Source organism: Miscanthus floridulus, chromosome 17, assembly GCF_019320115.1.
Source record: "Miscanthus floridulus cultivar M001 chromosome 17, ASM1932011v1, whole genome shotgun sequence".
NCBI lineage: Eukaryota > Viridiplantae > Streptophyta > Magnoliopsida > Poales > Poaceae > Miscanthus > Miscanthus floridulus.
Genome location: NC_089596.1, coordinates 61,919,034 through 61,938,945, shown reverse-complemented (window position 1 = coordinate 61,938,945; position 19,912 = coordinate 61,919,034). Strand labels below are relative to the sequence as shown.

Here is a 19,912-nt window from a genome sequence, read left to right as displayed (position 1 = left end):
TCATATTGTCCTTCTTCTCTTTCTTTTTTTCTTATCCTTCTTCTTGCTCTTCTTGTCATCATCATCATTGTCACTATTGTATGGGCATTGAGCAACAAGATGATCCTTGATTCCACACTTGAAGCACCTTCTTGACTCTTCCTTGTTCTTGGATGAAGACTTCTTTCTTCTAGCATGATAGCCCTTCTTCACCATTAACTTGTCAAATCTCTTCACAAATAGAGCCATCTTCTCATCATCATCCTAAGAGAACGAGCCTTCATCTTTACTTGATGAGTCTTGCTTTGCCTTGCCCTTGGATGATGTGGCTTTGAATGCCACACTCTTCTTCTTCTCATCCTTCTTCTCATCTTTCTTCTCCTTCTTTTCTTCCTTCTCATCATCATCTCTATATGTGTCATCGATCATCACATCTCCCAATACTTGGTTTGGTGTCATGGTGTCCAAACCACTCCTCACTAGAATAGTGACCAATGCGCCAAATCTTAAAAGTAAGCATCTCAAGAACTTGTGGGAGAAGTCTTTGTCCTTCACTTCTTCTCTAAGTGCTTTGAGATCATTGACAAGCACTTGAAGCCTATGGAACATCTATGGCACACTCTGATCATCCTTTATCTTGAAGCTTGCAAACTTCTCCTTGAGAATGTATGCCTTTGCACCTTTCACTGCTTGAGTGCCCTCAAATGACTCCTCAAACTTCTTCCATGCCTCATGAGCCATCTCAATGTTCTTGATTTGCTCAAATATTCTCTCATCCAAAGCATCATGAATGGTACTAAGAGCAATGTCATTATTTTTTAGTAGCACTTCTTCGGCGGCGGTGGGAGCCTCAACATTGGCTACCTCAATCTTGGTCTCCACCACCTTCCACATCTTTCTATTGATTAACTTGATGTATGTTGTCATCTTACCCAATAAGGATAATTGGAGCCATCAAATTGGGGTGGCTTCTTGGCGTTGTTGATTTGAGCCAATTTGACACTGAAGGTTGTTAAACCTCAAATCACGGTAGCCACAGCTCTGATACCACTTAAAAGGTTCTAATGGCTAGATGGGGGTGAATAGCCCATAAAATTTTCTACAATAATACTAAACAAAGCGGTTAGACAAATATGAGGTGAAACGAATATTGAGCTAGCCTACCAAAAATGTAAGCCACCTACCACGATTCTAATTTCTATAGTCTCTATGCACACAATGCTATGTCACTACCACTAAGTTAGTGAGCTCTCAAAGACTAACTAAAGAGCTCCACTAACCACTAGATCTGACGTAAGCTAGCTCTCAAAACTAATTACACTAAAGAGCTTAGCTACACTAAAAAATGTAAATACAAGGGAGGGGATGTGATATTTATATCACCATGTCGAGGAATGAACCAATCATAAGATGGAGCCAATCAATCACAATGAATACCAAGAAACCCTCGGAACAAGATGACACAATGAATTTTTACCGAGGTTCACTTGCTTGCCGGCAAGCTCATCCTCATTGTAGCGATTCACTCACTTGGAGGTTCACACGCTCATAGGCATCACACGCCTAACCCACAATCGGGTGCCGCACAACCAACATAAGATGAGGATCACACAAGCCACGAGCAATCCACTAGAGTACCTTTTGGCTCTTCACCGAGGAAGGGTCAAGAACCCCTCATAATCACCATGATTGGAGCCAGAGACAAGCACCTTCCTCCGCTTAATGATCCTCACTACACCAAGCCATCTAGGTGGCGGCAACCACCAAGAGTAACAAGCAAATCACGCAGCGAAACACGAACACTAAGTGCCTCTAGATGCAATCACTCAAGCAATGCACTTGGATTCACTCCCAATTTCACAAAGATGATGAATCAATGATGGAGATGAGTGGGAGGGCTTTGGCTAAGCTCACAAGATTGCTATGTCAATGCAAATGATCAAGAGAGTGAGCTTGAGATGGCCATGTAGCTTAAATAGGAGCCCCCACCAAAATAGAGCAGTTGGGCTCACACTGCAGCCTGCCAAGCGCTAACCGGACGTGCTGATCAGGTATGATCGGACGCACACCTCAGCGTTCGGTCAACCAACTCTATCCATGTGTCACTCCCGTTCAACCTCGCGCGTACGATTCCAACGTTCAAATTCAAATCCTCACGCGTTAAGTTAGGCCTAGACGCGTCCGTTGCACGACCGGGCGCGCCGATCAATAGCAAAGCACACTCGCGCGCGCCACGGCCAAGTCATGTTCGGACGCTCCGTTCCCCTCGGCTTCCCAACGTCAGGTCGATTCTGGTAAGGTTCCATAGCCATTTTTCCACGATCGGACACGTCAGATCGTCGATGACTAGACGCGCCCCAGCGTCCGCTCTTCACAAGCCTCGCAGCGCACTGCCACATCACCATACATCAGCTGTGACCAAACGCAGGCCTTGCGCGTCCGGTCATAATGACTATGTAGCATCTGGTCATCCACCAGACCAAGCCTGAGCGTGCCATCTTCACTATAATTGACCGGATGCTCAACTAGTGAGTCCGGTCACTTTGAAACCAACGTTCAGTCAGTGAAAGACAACTCCTCCACTTCTCCAAACTTCACCACCCTTGCTCAAATGTGCTAACCACCAAGTGTATCACCTTGTGCACATGTGTTAGCATATTTTCACAAATATGTTCAAGGGTGTTAGCACTCCACTAGATCTAAATGCATATGCAATGAGTTAGAGCATCTAGTGGCACTTTGATAACCGCATTTCAAAACGAGTTTCACCCCTCTTAATAGTACGACTATCGACCTAAATATGATCACACCCACTAGGTGTCTTGATCACCAAAACAAAATGGTCCTATCAAATTCACCTTTGCCTTGAGCCCATTTTGTTTTTCTCTTTCTTCTTTTCTAAGCCGAGCACTAGATCACCATGGCCATCACACCATCATCATGATCTTCACTAATTGCTCTATCACTTGGAATGTGCTACCTATCTCATGATCACTAGAGTAAATAGGTTAGCACATAAGATTTCATCAATTCACCAAAATCAAACTAGAGCTTTCAACTTCCTCACTAAGCTTTCACGGATGGTGTAGACTCACTCTCAGTTTGGTTACCATTACAGTTTAGAGATGCAAAACATTGACCGTTCGAGCCTAACTGTGTCACTACTTGACAAAGTTCAGTGTGCACGAAGGAGGTGTGACTCACCTCTCATCTTTCATATTTCTCATTGTAACATCATATACACATGATAGCCACCTTTGTAATATGAGTCAATTTCTAATCAATTTTCATACGAGATGAATTATTTTATTACATCTAACACATGAAGGAAAAAGTCCACATTACCTTCCTCAACTTTTGTGAAAGTCTGTTTTTCCTTTCTGAACTCTAAAACCGGTTAAACCACCTCTTTGAACTTTTAAAATCGTTCGTTTTACCTCCCTAACCGGTTATAAGCGGTTTTCAAAGGGGGTTTCTCTTTTTATTTTTAATTTATTTTGGCTGAATCTTTGAAAAATTATAGTAAATTACAGAAAAATTATAAAATGAAAATTCTATTTTTGTTGGACTCCACATGAGTAGATCTACACAGTGAACATATAATATGGTATGCTTTAATATAAATTTTTTTGTTGTAGCTTTAGATCTATGCTTTTCTATAATCAATTCATAGCCGCAGTTTCTATGGTTCAATTGTAGTGAAATTTTTATGGTGGGCTAACTATTATATGCTTGAACTATTGTAAAAGTTTCCTACTTATTGGATCGGGTATAACTTAGTTATAGATTTATTTAGGTGTATGCTTATTAAAAATTATTTATAAATATATAACTAATTTATATATGATCCAATGAGTATGAAATTTTTACTACAGTTCAAGAATACAATAATTAGCTCACTATAAAAATCTCACCATAATTGGACCATAGAACTGTAGTTGTGAATTAATTACAGAAATACATAGATCTAAAGCTACAACAACAAAATGTACTAAAGCATACCATATTATATGTTCACTGTGTAGATCTATGGAGTGCAAAAAAATTTTGATTTTCTATTTTATGATTTTTTTCTGTTATTTACTATGATTTTTCAAAGATTCAGCCGAAATAAATAAAAAAAGAAAAAGACAAAATCGCCTTTGAAAACCGCATATAACTGGTCAGGGAGGTAAAACGAATGATTTTAAAAGTTCGGGGAGATGGTTTACCCGGTTTTAGAGTTCAGGGAGGAAAACAGACTTTCACAAAAGTTGAGGAGGTAATGTGGACTTTTTCCACACATGAAAAATCTAAGATTTATTTGATTTAGTTGGGCCAAACCCACAAAACAAGCAGCTGACACATGCTTCGCTGAGGCCTTCTAGACTAGCTCTTAGCCCACCCAATTATTCCCCTCAGGCCCCATGTGGCAAGCAAAGATGGATATGTCAAGCAGCCTTTCATAGCCCTGTTCATAGTTTGATTTTTGCTGTTTAGAGCGGGTTTGGAACCCAACCCATTTGTTAGTTCACGAGGCGGGTTGGACTGGTTCTAGGTGATTCCAAAACGTCTCTGGTGGCAATGCATGCTTGATTGGTTCGGCCTAGGTTGGTTCCACAATGCGTAGTAGTAACTTATATACAATTATACAGCAACTTATATAGAAACCCAACTAGCAAATGAGGCCTTAATGAATATATATGGTGCAACCCTAATTGATAGGGGTGTCACAGCTCCTAATCAGTATGGAACCTACAACCCAAGATTATACGAACAAATCTAAAGGGAATAGCTTGAGCAGACTATAGGGCAAACCCCATACCTCACCTGGCGCGACTCAGTATGCACAATTATACTCCTCGTCACGCACTTGGGCACTGGCGTGACGTGCCGCGCAATAGAGTTTGGGTTATACTATGTGTGTGGCTAGCGTCCGAACATCTGGATAGACATGAGCGTCCGAACACCGCGTCCCCATCTACCTCGCAACAACCTGCACGCGCACCATGCCCTTGTCGCTGCGCCCACGGCTTCTTCCCAGGGACACTGCTCCCCTCTCCACGCGCGGGCGGGACCCGGGAGACAGGATGAGCCGCAGGACCCTAGGCGCGCCACGAGCCCCAACCGTTAGCCCCCATCCGCAGGCACCCGGCTCGCCGCGCTCCATCCCCCGCGACTGGGGCGTGCCCCATGGCTCTCCGAACACACCTCTGAAACATGAAACACTTGCAACATAAAACACTTGAATGCAACATACATTTGAAGCAGAACATTTGTAATATATACTTGAAACATATGTGTGAAACATATGCAGCATCCAGATGAAACACTTATAACTTAATTGCAACATGAAAACACTTATACTACAACATAAGACTGAAATAACTGAAATCATTGGAACATACTTTTGCAACATGTGTAAAACATATGCAACATCCAAATCAAAACGCCTGCAAACATACGTCTAAAAACAGATGAAAAATTTTAAACAAACTCTTGCAGCATGTCTCTGAAACACTTGCAACATATCGATCTACTTTTGCAACATCCACATGAAACACTTGCAACTTACCTATAAAACCTCTGAAACACTTGAAACATAGGCTTGCAACATGTATTTTCACCCTTCTACCGTACAACGCAGCGTAGAGTGGGAGGACGGCCGATTTCGGCCAGCCGGCGGCCGAGGATGGTGGCACGGACTTGTAGTAGCCAGCTACGCCTGTGCTTGGCCTGGGCTCGTCCAATGATGACCTCCTCTCCTAGCTACCTAGCATGGGCACGACGGAGGACGAAGCACAGCATGGTGTGGCAGGAGACGGAGGCGAGGGATGGCGGCGCCGCGCCGGAGTGTGTCGCTGCGCTGGACAGAGGCAGCGCGGGGGATGGCGGTGGCTACGTGGCAGAGTGGGGCGGACGGCCACACTGTGCAGCGTGGAGTGGGGAGAGGAGCGCAGCATGGGGGTGGATGCGACGCCGTCGCGTCGGAGAAGGCCATGGCGAGCACCCTTGGACTGCCTGTGATGAGGAGACTCATGTTGGAGAAGGGAGTAGCGCTATCTTTTTTTTAGAAGCGGACTGATGAGTGGCGGTAGATAAGACGAAGTGCAGACGCGATGGACAGACGCCCGCGTCAAGTCCTTATCGTTGTACTATTGCTTTCCAATCTCATCTTTACTCCAAGAAATAAGCCCACCAACAAACAGGCCATGCTGTGATAGGCCCACAAAGTCTAGAACAATCCTCTTGGTATGGTTGAGCCCAAATATTTTTGCAATGAAATCTTGTGGCCCTCACGAAAACTATTAAGCCCAACCGTTTTTTTTAACTGGAAGCCCAGCAGGTTTTGCCTGTCCCATTATATATCGGCGCTCCTAGCGCCCGGGCGCCAGGATCTAGGGGCGCGTCCGGATGCACCTCGGGCCCGTCCACCCCCCACACGGAATGCCCCCTCCCCCCTCGCGTGGAACAGTAGACTCGATCCCGACCAAAACAACGGAGCAAACAACGGAGCACCTCGCGGCGGCCCATCCCACGGAACAGTAGACTCGTTCCGTCCCTAGTTATTCAGACCGGACCGGACCGGCGGTTGGACCGCTAAAAGACCGAACCAGAGCTTAGACCGGTCCGGTTCACTTAAAAGACCGTCTGTGCAATCGAACCGCTAAAAACCGATTAAACTGGCTGATTTTTTACGGAACCGGCGAACCGGGCGGTTCCATGCGAACCGGCCGAGTCGATGCTGGTAGTCAGCGTGTGTCACTGCGCCTGCTCCTGATTGGTCCCCGGGTGACGGGCGCATGCGCCTGCGCCTGCCACAGTGCCACTGCTGTGGGTACGTCCCGCTGCGGCCCCCGCCTGGTTGTTATTGCCGCAGGTGTTCACGCATCACGCTTTGGAGAGGATGTGTGTCCCGTTTGAATTTTGGTGGCTGTGACGTCACCAAATTAAATATATAATACATATATTAAATAATATGTATAATATATAAATTTCAAATTTTCATATCTTTTTCATACTAGCTCCAAATTAGACAAATAATATATCTATTTTGATTACCACAACGAGCTCTTTGCAATGGTGCACTTATATTTAGCATTTGAGATTGTTCTGCATTTGTGATTTGTGAATATTTCAATTACTATTCTATTTATTCTGTTTTGAATTATCACAATGAGATTATTCTCACACTTGATGTTTTGAATTAATTTGCATGTATGAATCTTATGGTTGAACAATTAATTTGTGTTGTTTACCATCTATAAATTATTAATTATATCATATATATATATATATATACATCGGTTCATTATATTTCTGGCCGGTTTGATTCAACGGTCCAAAACAATTGAACCGGCGGTTCAACCGGTTCTAAACGGTTGGACCAGTGAACCAGTGAACCGACAGCCTCGCCGGTTCGATCTCCGGTCCGGTCCTAATAACTTGGGTTCTGTCCCGTAGGCGCTACCATCCCACCGAGCCGCCCCGTCCCCCCACCATTCCGTCACGCCGCCCATCCCCCCGCCGCGCCCCGCTAGGTGCGTCGCATCCTCACTACGCTTCCATCAGAATTTGCAACATCAAATAAAGTGCAATGCGAGATGCAACATCAGAACAAGTCTACTGCAACATTAGAACAAAGCGACTGCAACATTAGAACAAAGCTACTGCAATACGAGATGCAACATCAGAAAAAAAAAGAAACTAATGCAATAAAGAAATATTACTTGTTGCAACACCGTAATAAGGCTACTAAAACAAAAAACAGAACAAAAAAGCAAACACGAGAAATCAACATCAGAAAAAAAACTAATACAACAATGAAAAATTACTTGTTGCAATAGAAAAACAAAAGCTACTGCAACAACAAAGAAACAAAGCACAATTCGAGATGCAACATCAGAAAAAAAAGACTAATGCAACAAAAAAGAATACTTGTTGCAACATCAAAACAACGATACTTCAATAACAGAAACAAACCGCAATGCAAGATGCAACACTAGAAAAAAAACTAATGCAACAAAAAAGAATACTTCTTGCAACAGCAAAACAACGCTACTGCAATAGAGCTCGCCGGAACCCTAGCCACCGCGGCGTCCCTCAGATCCAGATCCAGATCCAGATCTAGAGGAGGAAGAGGAGAAGAGCTCAGATCCAGAGGAGGAGGTGGAGGAGGAGGTCTCAGATCCAGAGAATGACCCACCTACCTCGCCGGAAGCCGCCATCGTCGCCCTCCTCTCCGGTGGCATGGAGGTCACGGAGGGAAGGGAGGGAGGGAGGGGCGGCTCGCCGGAAGCCGCCGCCGTCGCCCTCCTCTCTGGTGGCATGGAGGTCGCGGAGGGAGGGAGGGACGGAGGGGGCGCGCGAGCGCTGCGTGCCAGCAGCGAGAGAGTGGAGCAGCGGGATGAGGAGCGGGCGAGCAGAGCGAGCAAAGCAGAGCGGGCGAGGGAGGCGCATTCATGGGACGAGATGGAAGGGAGTCGAGTCGTATCGGCGGATAAGGCGAGGCGTGGTCGAGTCGTGCGGGGTCCATCCGGACGGGACGGATGCCCGCACAGTAGCCGTTTTTAAATAAAAAAAAACTGGAAACCCAGCCGGTTTTGCCCTTTCCATTATATATTCTCCAGTCCGTCGCTTATGACTGCGCAGTACAGCTGAAAAAAAAAACATAATGAACATGTGGAGGTCCATGTGAGAAATTCGGGATGGCATGACTTTTGTGGCGGGACAATCTCAAAAAAAAAAAAAACTTTTGTGGCGGGACCTTGAGTCCTTGACCGATGACGAGTTGACTTTCCTGACCGCGAGTCTTACAAAACAACTAGAACTAGGTGCATCTGTACTGCAACGATCTGAATTCCTTGGCTCGTTCTTGCGGTCCGGCGTGCGGAGTGCGGTGCACCGTACGCTTGCTTGTCTATGGTGCCCGCCTCGCTGTTCGCACGCTGGGTTGGTTCACTGGCTACCGAATCTTGCGCTGTTGCAGTTTAGATTAAACTGTCCACTTGCCAATTTGCTATCGGATTAGTAGTTATTTTAGCCCTCCATCTGTGCTGCGCGCTAGTACTTCCGCATCTCAGTATCCATAGCTGATCTCAAGCATGGCGACTGCAGCTCTGGCCGATGAGGATGGATCGCCGAAGAAGACGAAGCAGGGCGGCCTCAAGACCATGCCATTCATACTAGGTGACCTTCCCATCGTTATTTCTGACTGAGTATATACATACTGCTCTGCACGACTGATGCTAACTCGGGCCATGCATGTCCGTCCTGCACCTGCAATGCAGCAAACGAGATCTGCGACCGGTTCGCGACGGCCGGCTTCAACGCCAACATGATCACATACCTGACGCAGCAGCTGCACCTGCCGCTCGTGGAGGCCTCCAACCTGCTCACCAACTTCAACGGCACCGCGGCCTTCACGCCGGTCCTGGGCGCCATCATCGCCGACTCCTGCGCCGGCCGCTTCTGGACCATCGCGGGGGGCGGCGCGCTGTACCAGCTCGGCATGCTGGGCCTCGTCGTGTCCGCGCTCGTCCCTGCGCTCCGCCCCGCGTCCTGCGGTACCGGTGCTGCTGCCACTGCCACTGCCTGCCAGCGCGCGAGCGACGGGCAGCTCGCCATGCTGTACGTTTCTCTGCTGCTCACCGCGCTCGGCGGCGGCGGCATCCGGCCCTGCGTGGTGGCGTTCGGCGCCGACCAGTTCGGCCTGCGCGGCACGGGCAGGCGTCCTGGCGGCGAGCAGAAGTGGAGCTACTTCAACCTCTACTTCTTCAGCATGGGGCTCGCCGTGCTGCTGGCGCTCACCGTGGTGGTGTACATCCAGGAGAACGTCGGGTGGGGCTGGGGGTTCGGGATCCCTGCCATCGCCATGTTCGTCTCCGTGTTGTCGTTCGTCGTCGGGTACCCGCTCTACGTGAAGGTGAAGCCCGAAGGAAGCCCCTTCAAGAGGCTCCTGCAGGTCGTCGTCGCGGCGTTCAAGAAGAGGAAGGAGTCCGTGCCGGAGGACGTCGGCTTGCTGTACCAGAACAAGGAGCTCGACGCCCCAATCGCCGCCGACGGGAGGCTACTGCACACCGATCAGCTTAGGCAAGTGCCATTGACTTCTCATTTCAGACGTTGGTCTATCTCATGTGCAATTGTGCATTGCTATGTCGTTTTGCTAAGGTGGTTACTTGTTTATTGTCGCGCGCGCCGCGCGGGCTCCAAAGTCCGCGAGATCAGAGTTACTAATGCTTTGCTCTTACCTGTCCCACGTGAAGGTTCTTGGACCGAGCGGCTGTACTGACGACGGGCGACGTCTCCGACTCCGGCGAGCCTGACCTATGGCGCGTGTCGACGGTGCATCGCGTGGAGGAGCTCAAGTCCATCGTCCGCATGCTGCCACTGTGGGCGGCCAGCATCACGCTCGTCGCGGCCGCGTCGCACAACTTCACCTTCGCCATCCAGCAGGCGCGCACCATGGACCGCCACCTCACCCCGCGCTTCCAGATCCCGCCGGCCACGATGATCATCTTCACCACGCTCACGATGCTCGTCAGCCTCGCGCTCTACGACCGCGTCTTCGTCCCCGTCGCGCGCCGCTACACGGGGCGGCGGTCGGGCATCACCTACTTCCAGCGCATGGGCGCCGGCTTCGCGGTTTCCGTCCTCGGCGTCCTGGCGGGCGCGCTCGTGGAGGCCAGGCGGCGCCGCGTGGCCGCGGAGCACGGCCTGCTCGACAGCCCCAGCGCCGTGGTGCCCATCAGCGTGTTCTGGCTGGTGCCGCAGTATGCGCTCCACGGCATGAGCGACGCGCTCTCTACGGTGGGGCACATGGAGTTCCTGTACGACCAGTCGCCGGAGAGCATGCGCAGCTCGGCGGCGGCGCTGTTCTGGGTCGCCGGCTCCATCGGGAACTACCTGGGCACGGTGCTCGTCACGGCGGTGCAGAGCGCCACCAGAGGGGTGTGGCTCCAGGACAACATCAACAAGGGGAGGCTGGACTACTACTACTGGCTCGTCACGTTCCTCTTGGTGCTCAATCTTTTTTATTACATCGTGTGCTTCCATTTTTACACCTTGAAGACGTTCGAGGTGGACGCCGGCCGCATTAATGGTGGTGAGGAGCAAGTTGGAGAACGGCAGGCGGAGGCCGTGGAGCCTTGCCATGTCCAGGTTGGAAGCTTGTAGACTTGTAGTGACAGCGCGCATGTAATGGTGAGAAGCTTGCAGGGACCTGTTGATTGTTGAGAATGAGAGAATCATCGTTCAAATGATGGGCGTGTCTGTACGCAGCTCAAATCTGACAGAGTAGATTTGACCTTCCGTTAAGGTAGAGTAGATTTGACTTTCCGTTTCTGCACTCCTAGGAAGTGGCAAATCTCCTGTAATTGACACATCACACATGGGGTCACCTGAGTCACTTTAGGTGGCCTAGGTGGCAAATCTGCTGTCACTTAATTACGGTCTTCTTGGTTGGGTACAAAATTTGTCATGCTAAAAATTTGGTGAGCAAAAATTCCTAAAAGTTAGAAAAAAAAATATTTGTTTTGTACCGTTGTTAGTAAATTTCTATCGATTTTTTCAAAAAAAATCTTTTTTCCCCCTTTTCTGAGCACCTGAAAAATGCCTCTTAGACAACATCTATAACATGAAAAATAAATATATAGAATTAGACATTTACAACCCTATGTTCTTATCACCATACAGACATACACAAAAGAATTTTAAAAATAGGCTTCAATACCCTGGTGATTTAAATTAGAAATTGGAAATTGGAAAGATGAAATGTCACTGCTTGCTAGCGTAGTAACAATTAGGCCAGTATGTTGCAGACGCGGCCTAGGCACGACATTACACCTATGCCGTGCTGGGTTAGTGTGGTACTTTTTGCGAGCTCGTTTCGCCATTTATAGGATCCGGTGTATTCCGCCGGCAGGGGTTGAATCGCTGGCCGCGGGCATGGCTTGTTCAGAGTCCAGAAGGTATCCAGTTGAAAATTAATTAACAAAATGATTAATTAATCATAACTATTTTAAGATACGTGCAATTTTAAAAGAGATGTACAATTATCTTCGTACATAATTTTTACTATGTATCTAGATACGGTATATATGTAAGTACGCATAGAAAAATCTATATAATCAAAACAGATCTAGAAGAGCGGAAGTGGATATTAAAAAAAAAAGACAAAGTTGTCGAAGTACAATTATTTCACCCCAACCCGATCTTTCTTGTTGGGATCCAGATCGAAGCTCACTCTAAGCTTAAGCTACTCGAAGTTTCCACCCTGCTTCTTGGCGTCATCGGTGCCCTTGCCATCACCATTGCCATGGTGGTGGAGCTCGACCTCCTCGCTGACCATCTCCAATGGCTTAAAGGTGTAGTACTTAACGCAGATAAAGAAGTAGACGAGGTTGACCACCTCCAGAGCCACGACAAGCCAGTAGTAGTTGTCTAGCTTCCCTCGGTTAAGGTTGTCCGGGAGCCATTGCCCGCTTCGCCGCGTCTTGTCGTGCACGATGGTCACCAGCAGCGTGCCGAGGTAGCTCCCTATCGAGAAGGTCAGCCAGTAGAGCGCCGTCGCCGTGCTCCGCATGCTCTCGGGTGCCTGGTCGTATAGGAACTCCATGCGGCCGACGTCCATGAAGGCGTTGGCGATGCCATGGATGGCGTACTGCGGCACCAGCCAGAAGACGCTCATCGGCAGGGTGGCCTTGGGAGCGTCAAGCAGCCCACTCGCAGCGGCTACGGACTTGCGTCTCCGCTCGACGACCGCGGCCACCACGTTGGACAGCATGGCGATCGTCAGCCCGACGCCCGTGCGCTGAAGGTGGGTGATGCCGTTGGGGCGGCCAGTGAAGCGGCGCAGCACGCGGACGAGCACGCGGTCGTAGAAGGCCAGGGTCAGCAGCATGCCGAAGTTGGTGAAGATGAGCATGGAGGCCGGCGGGATCTTGAAGTGCGGCGTGATGTCGCGGTCCATGGTACGGGCTTGCTGGATGGCGAAGCTGTGATTGTGCGACGCCGATGTCACCAGGATGATGCCGGCAGCACAGATCGGCAGCATACGTATGATCGACTTGAGCTCCTCGACGCGGTGCACCGTCGACAGCCGCCATAACTTCGGCTGGCCTGACGGCAGCACGTCGCCGTCGGTCACTATAGCCGCCTTGTCAAAGAACCTAAGCAAAAACAAATCAGCTAGTGCATTCAGATCAAATTCCCAACATTTTTTTCATTTTAACTTACTTTAGCTGGTCGGTGTGAAGAAGGCGTCCGGTGGTGGAGATGCCAGCGTCGAGCTCCTTGTCCTCGTACAGGAGGCTCGGGTCCGGCACGACGGCTTTCCGCTTCTTGTACGCAGCGGAAGCGACCTGCGCCAACCGGACCAGGGGGCTGCCCCCGGGCGGCATCCTGATGTAGAGCGAGTACCCGGACACGAAGGTGATCACCGCGGCGACCATGGCGACGGTAGGCACGCCGATCCCCCAACCCCACCCGACGTTGTCCTGGACGTACACCACGGCGGTGACGGCCGCGAGCTTTGCGAGCTCGACGGCGAAGAAGTAGAGGTTAAAGAAACTCCACTTGGGCTTGGCGCCACGGTGCCTGTGCGCGTTCAGCTCAAGCTGGTCGGCGCCGAACGCCATGATGCAGGGGCGCGTGCCCCCGGTGCCAATCGACGTGCAGAGCAGAGACAGATAGAGCACGGAAATCTGGTAGGAGGACGCACGCTGGCAGTCTGCAGCGTGCTTGGCGCAGGGTGGCGGGTGCAGCGACGGGAGTGCGGCGGAGAGGGTAAGGCAGACCATGCCGAGCTGGTAGATGATGGAGCCGAATGTGATGGTCCAGAAGCGGCCGGCAAAGGAGTCCGCGATGAGACCGCCGATGAGCGGAGTGAGATTAGCAGTGCCGTTGTAGTTGGTGATGATGTTGGAGGCCTGGACGAGCGGCAGGTGCAGCTGCAGGGTGAGGTACGAGATCAGGTTCGTCGTGAACCCAACCGACGCAAGCCGGTCGCAGAAGTCATTCGCTGCCGTCGTGCACATGCATGCCAAGAAATATTAGCTTCAACAACGAAGATGGTAAAATCTTACAATTACTAGGTGGAGTGGAGGTGCGTTAATTTTTACAAGAAATGTTAAATAAAAATCATAAAATTCTAGCAATAATCAGAAACGTTTTGCCCTTAATTGGCTGATTTTAGTCACCATCGTCAACAATAATCATAAATTTTTTAATATGATTGCTCGTTGCTTTGTGCAGACCAGTGTAACTAGATATATACATGGATCCCATGTCAAAAGCAGGACCTTAGAATTAAAACCCCACACTCATAGCTTATAGTTTGAACAAAAAATACTAAAATTTGTTGAAAATGATTGAGTATGATTGCTCGCTACTTTATGCAGATATGTGCGACTAATTATATAAGTGGACCCCACATCAAAAGTTGGACCCTAGAATAAAAAACTTCGAGTTAACACCTTAAGGTTTACCAAATTGACTAAATCATTTGAAAATGACTTAATACGATTGCCCACTACTTCGTGTGCACTGTAACTAGATATATACATGGGCCCCACATCAAAAATTAAAAACATCGTGTGCACCCCTTAAAATTTTAGCGAAATTAACTAAAATCTATTAGAGATAACTCTGAACAATTGGTCGCTGTGCAGATCGATGAGACTGATATATACTTGAGTCCCGTGCCATAAATTTAAAAGTAGACACTAAAGGCTGGTCTACCTCTCAAGTAGTCAAGTCCATGTGAGTCCAACGAGCTGGACTTTTTTTTGAGTTATAACTTATTTGGCACAGCTGCTCCTCAATTGCTCATTCGGAGGAGTCGAAGCACTTAAGGAGGAACTACTTTTTCTGGTTCGGGCTCCTGGCTTAAAACGGCTCGGGCTCCTTCATCACAAAAATGGATTCTTCTTCTAAAGTGTTTAGTAGGGCTCTTTCAGGGAAGCTGCTGCTAGAGCTGGAGCTGGAGCCGGAACCATATCAAAGAGGCCTTTAATGTCTAATGGATTTTAGAGTTTATTGAATTAAATGATTATGGACATTCAAATCCAAAGAAATTCCAACCAAGTGGATCCAAAGTAACTAGAATCCAATTAAATTTTGGGTCCAAATCCACAGTCATCTCTAGTGTTGGTCATCGTCATCATGGTGGCGGTGGTGGCGCTGGTGATGGTGACGATGGTGGCCATGGTGGTAGCATGTGTGACCGCATCCCTTGAAACAAGCCGCGTACCACCCACTAGTATCTTTTATGACCGAAAAATCCTCAATTTTGAGACGATATGCATCTCTACTGACTTTTTAGCCCCTCTGAAGTATAATTCTATTGGAGTATGCCGTCATATTTCTAAGCCGATTTTAGTGCAACTTATCTGACTGTAACTATGGGCCTGTTTGGATCCACCCACTAAGTTTTAGCTGGCCAAATGTAGCTGCTACTGCTAGGATCCAAACGACCTAGCTAAAAACCAGCTAAAGTTTAGCTGCTTCAACCTAGCTAAACCCAGCTAAAATTTAGCTGAGTCTATTAGCTGGAGGATCCAAACAACCCAACTTATGGCATGGCATATACCTCCAGGGCTCTCACTCTTTCGAAGCTAATATACGTTCACACTTTCGAAATCATTCATTCCATGCATACAGGAGCCTCACAATTTTAGGGTAGCAAAAGTAACATGCATGTACAAGTCAAGGAATTCTTACGCACCAGATAGAAATTCTTGTTACAGTTCAGCTTTTGCATTGATAGTTATTAAATAGGAGTACGTCACTAAGCTATCCTTCACAGAAGTTTACTAGTTTAGTTCTGAACTCAGATAAAAGTCATTTTGTTTTCACGAAAACAGATAGCCACAACGTGTGAGTACATGTAAACAAAGCAACAGCTCTAAGAAATAATAATGTCGCTAATGGTTTGACTGGTTGGTACCTTGACAGCTAAAGCTTGGCAGTACAGAATTTCCACTTGTCACAAAGGAGATGCTTGATACTGTTCTAAGGTTGAATCGTTTGACGTAAATCCAAAAACGTCTTCTTTTTTTTAGTATAGTATGTTGCCTGTGTTCTGTCAATCAAAATAGACTGGTTTGACCCAGAGGAAAACAACAAGAACTGCTACGAAAGGGAGACTGCCATATGTGCATGGACTGACGTGTTCGTCCATCAACGTGTTCGCAGATGCAGCGTCAGCTCCCCTAGCAGCAGTGCAGCACCAAGAGGTGGCGAGCATGCAGGGATCTGAACTGGAAGTTGGAACGGAAAAGAACATTTGTTGGTGCTGCTCAGCTAAAGGTGGACCCGCTCTGTGTGTGCCCTGCTAACTATCTTTTTTTTTCTTTTTCTTTGAGGGAAGCCCTGCTACTATCTTCTAGTGAACAGGCTACATGAAATTCGTGAAGGAAAATGGAGTCTAAATGCAGAAGGGCCCAGCTCAAGAAACAGAGGACAAATCTAGGGTCATCCGATGGAATTCCAACAGGAATCTAAGCAAAACACTGAAACAGATCGAGTATATGGAGTACTGACAGTAGGAGGAGGACGGAGTGGATCACTCACCTAGGATGAAGGGCATGGTCCTGAACCCTCCCCGTTGCTTCGCCGGCATCTTCAACGCCGCCGCGTCGGCATCCTTCTTCTCTCCTCTGCCATCCTCGGCCATGGCGCTCTCTTCCCGTGCTTCAGAGAGGAGGAGCCGACTACGGCCAGTGGAGAGGTATATATGGTTAGGAAATGGTTGTAGCCTTGTGGGAATTGAAGACAGGTGTGCGTTGTACGCACGCTTTTATAAAGGAATCGGGTTAAGATCGGATTGGAAATGGATGTATGTCCGCGGCAGTGGCGGACCCAGAGATTGAGTGGGCGAAGCTCAAAGAGAGTTGGATGCGGATAGTTCTAACCCAGAAACTAAGATGTATTATATGGCTATTAATTAGAGTGCCAACTAAGTAAAATGATGATGTGACATTAAAATTAAGAAAGAGAGATACAAAAAATTGCTTCTTCTCTCTTGTACAATAAACTATGTTTACACGAGAAATAAGATAGAAAGAGATATAACATGCGCACGCTAGGAAAGAAAAGACATGTATTTGACCCATATATAGCCTTGTGCACAGTCTGAACTACTGGTCTAGTTTAAACACCAATTTTTCACTTAATTAATGAGCCTCCACACTCCATTCACCAGGCGAGCTTGCTTTTCTGACTGACTGCCCAAGTCAGGCCACAAAAGCTGCTAGCATCTACTCATCTGTTTTGTGTGTATCTACTGGTGTGGCTGCGCGACCTCGGAGACCTCTCAGGCGCGGTTGCAGGGGAGCCCGGGCAGGCGCCCAGGGTCGCCGGGCCCTGGGTCCGCCCATGGTCCGCGGGAAAGCAGCGGTTCGGGAATAGGACGTGCTGCAAGCCTGCAAGGCTCCACCATTGTCCTTTTTTTTATTTCTTTTATATAACTCCCTCCGTTTTGAAATAACGTTTATCGTGACTTCTCAAATTTGTAATAAAATATAATATATTCTATGTAATGACTATACCTTGATTTAGCAAAGTTTGTTGAAAAAGAAACCATAATTTAAGGAGAAACTCCTTAATTGAATATATTCCATGGGTACGTGTGTCATGAGTATTTTCTTAAGTTGTCGTAAATTTTTTTAGAATGCAGGATAGAGGGAGTAAGGATTAAAGTATGATCAATATAAGAAGAACTATACGTTTTTTCATTAAAAGGAAAATATGCACCTAAATTTTAGTTGAAGATGACTCAAAGTTAAATAGTTAGGGTCAGTTTGTTTCATGTTTTTGTTGGTTTTTGCCAGCAAGAAGCTGAAACAAACAACATAGTTATTGAGTTAGCTTTTAAAAGCTGGAAAAGCTAACTTCTAAGGAAATAAGCTGGAAACTAAAAAAACACTGCGAGAGAAGCTTTTTTAGTTTTTGGTGTGGAGCTAATAAGAAATTATTACAAAAAATAATAGCAAAGATTCAACAGCTAGAAGCTAAAAGCCAAAAATCAGTTTTTAAGCAAAATCTAAAAACCACGGCTCAAATAAATAAGCGCGGACGTATGACTACATCTTCCACCCGTTCAGCTAAGCTCACATTCTAATCTAGCGGTCTTGATTGAGACAAAACATCATTGAGGACTGAGGAGCTCTAGGCACTGATCCTTACATCCACTGCAGTCACATCAGGTGGCATGAGCAACAGTTCCCTGATGAGCAAGTATATTGATTATAATTCGGCTTTCACCACTTGGTGCTCTAGATTTTGTGCGTTGAGGCAGAGATGGAGGTAGCGCAAATCTAAGAAGGATACATTCATTGGTGCAAGTATCTACAACATGAGGGTATAAATATAGTACTAAATCCGTTCTAAATTATAATTCATTTGAATTTTTGACCTCAAGTTTGACCACTCGTCTTATTAAAAAATTTGTGAAAAATATCTCCAACATGAGGCGAATCCACTCATCGGGAGCATGCTTCTTGCCGAGTTTGCTATCCTATATGAGTCTACCCGGGCACGTAGCCTTCTTCTGGACATGGCAATCCTGAGCCATGGTCTGGCAGATTGCTCAGCCAGCTTCTGGACATGGCTCGGGACGTCGGTTGCTGCCTGGGCGATTGCGAGCGCTTGTAAAAAAATGGCTTCTATTTCCGAATGCCAACCCCCTTTATTCCCGGTTACGCAGCCGGGAATAGGAGTTCGGGAATAAAGGGTTAGTAGCCGAGAATAGAAGTGGACCTTTAGTCCCGGTTGGTGATACCAACCGGGACTAAAAAGGTAGTCACGCCAGTGCCTGGGCTGGCCCCTTTATTCCCGGTTGGTATTACCAACCGGGACTAAAGGGTCTTTTTTTTCTTTTCCTGCTTATTTCAATTGATGATTCTTTTTTGTTTTAATTTGGTTTTCGAATACGCATTATTCGCTGCAAAGTAATATACATATACGCGTGCGTACTGTAAAGTTTTCGCTCGATCAATGCACGCAAGCAACACAAATAAAAGTAAACTAAAACATAATATTACATTTCATCGTCACATGTAAAGTTTGCATTAATTGTACATTTCATCATCACATGTTCTTTGGATCAATATGAAATTTGGCTTTCATCATCACATATTTGGGTCATAGTAAAACTCGTCGCCGGGAGTTAAGACCTGATCATTCAGAAATCCACCTATTGTCTCTTGGGTTACTTTGAGATAGTGTGTGTCCAGGGTTTTTTTTCTTCAACCAACGAGTCTTCAATTTGAGATATGAGATAAAGAAAAAGTATATTAGTATATATATATGTATCAAGAATAATGATAAATAAATTGTATCTATCACGAATATATATATATATATATATATGAAGAGTATATATATATATGTGTACACTTACCCTTTTTTGCTCTAGACTAGTTCTTTTTTTAGCACACTCTCATGAACTCGCAAACATAGTATCCATAGAGATTGGTCCTCTGGGGCTGCAGCAGAACCCACTTTACGAGAAAAAGATTCATCATCATCAAAACATAGGGAAATTGAACTAAGGTAGGTATATAGTACTTACTTTGTATAGCACTACTTTCAGTGGCACTTTGCGTTTCATATGGTGTTCCTGACAGACCTTTTCCCAACAACTACCAAATAACATAAAAAAATTTGGACCATTAATTTGCATGCAGAGAGACTGGAATAGTTTTGCTAGTGAGACTGCAATTACCTCTGAATAATATCTATCATCTCTTGGAACTCTTTTTGTTCTTTTCTCATCGAGTCCCAGATGCCTAGAAGACCTTTCTCTAGATCGAGTTTCATCAATATCCAGTGTTCACTGCCATGTCCATTAACACTCATTAATTAGCTAACAGGTACAGTGAACATATATATATGGATACACGATCGTCGACATTATGAACACTTACCTGAAGTTGTAGGGTAAGAGTATACA

The 19,912-nt window shown here is 46.7% G+C and overlaps 2 protein-coding genes across 2 annotated transcripts; one reads left to right on the top strand and one right to left on the bottom strand.

Moving 5' to 3' along the window:
* The first annotated feature begins 9,062 nt into the window (after nt 1-9,062).
* LOC136515691 (protein NRT1/ PTR FAMILY 3.1-like) lies at nt 9,063-11,133 on the top strand. The gene is made up of 3 exons (XM_066509212.1): nt 9,063-9,147; nt 9,249-10,050; nt 10,224-11,133. Exons 1-3 carry the CDS (start codon nt 9,063-9,065, stop codon nt 11,131-11,133), a joined length of 1,797 nt encoding a protein of 598 aa, XP_066365309.1.
* A 965-nt stretch (nt 11,134-12,098) lies between these two features.
* LOC136517500 (protein NRT1/ PTR FAMILY 3.1-like) lies at nt 12,099-16,725 on the bottom strand. The gene is made up of 3 exons (XM_066511070.1): nt 16,531-16,725; nt 13,195-13,978; nt 12,099-13,127 (listed from the first exon to the last, which is right to left on the bottom strand). The coding sequence occupies exons 1-3, from the start codon at nt 16,631-16,633 to the stop codon at nt 12,215-12,217; spliced, it is 1,800 nt and encodes a 599-aa protein (XP_066367167.1). The 5' UTR covers nt 16,634-16,725; the 3' UTR covers nt 12,099-12,214.
* Nucleotides 16,726-19,912: the final 3,187 nt, after the last annotated feature.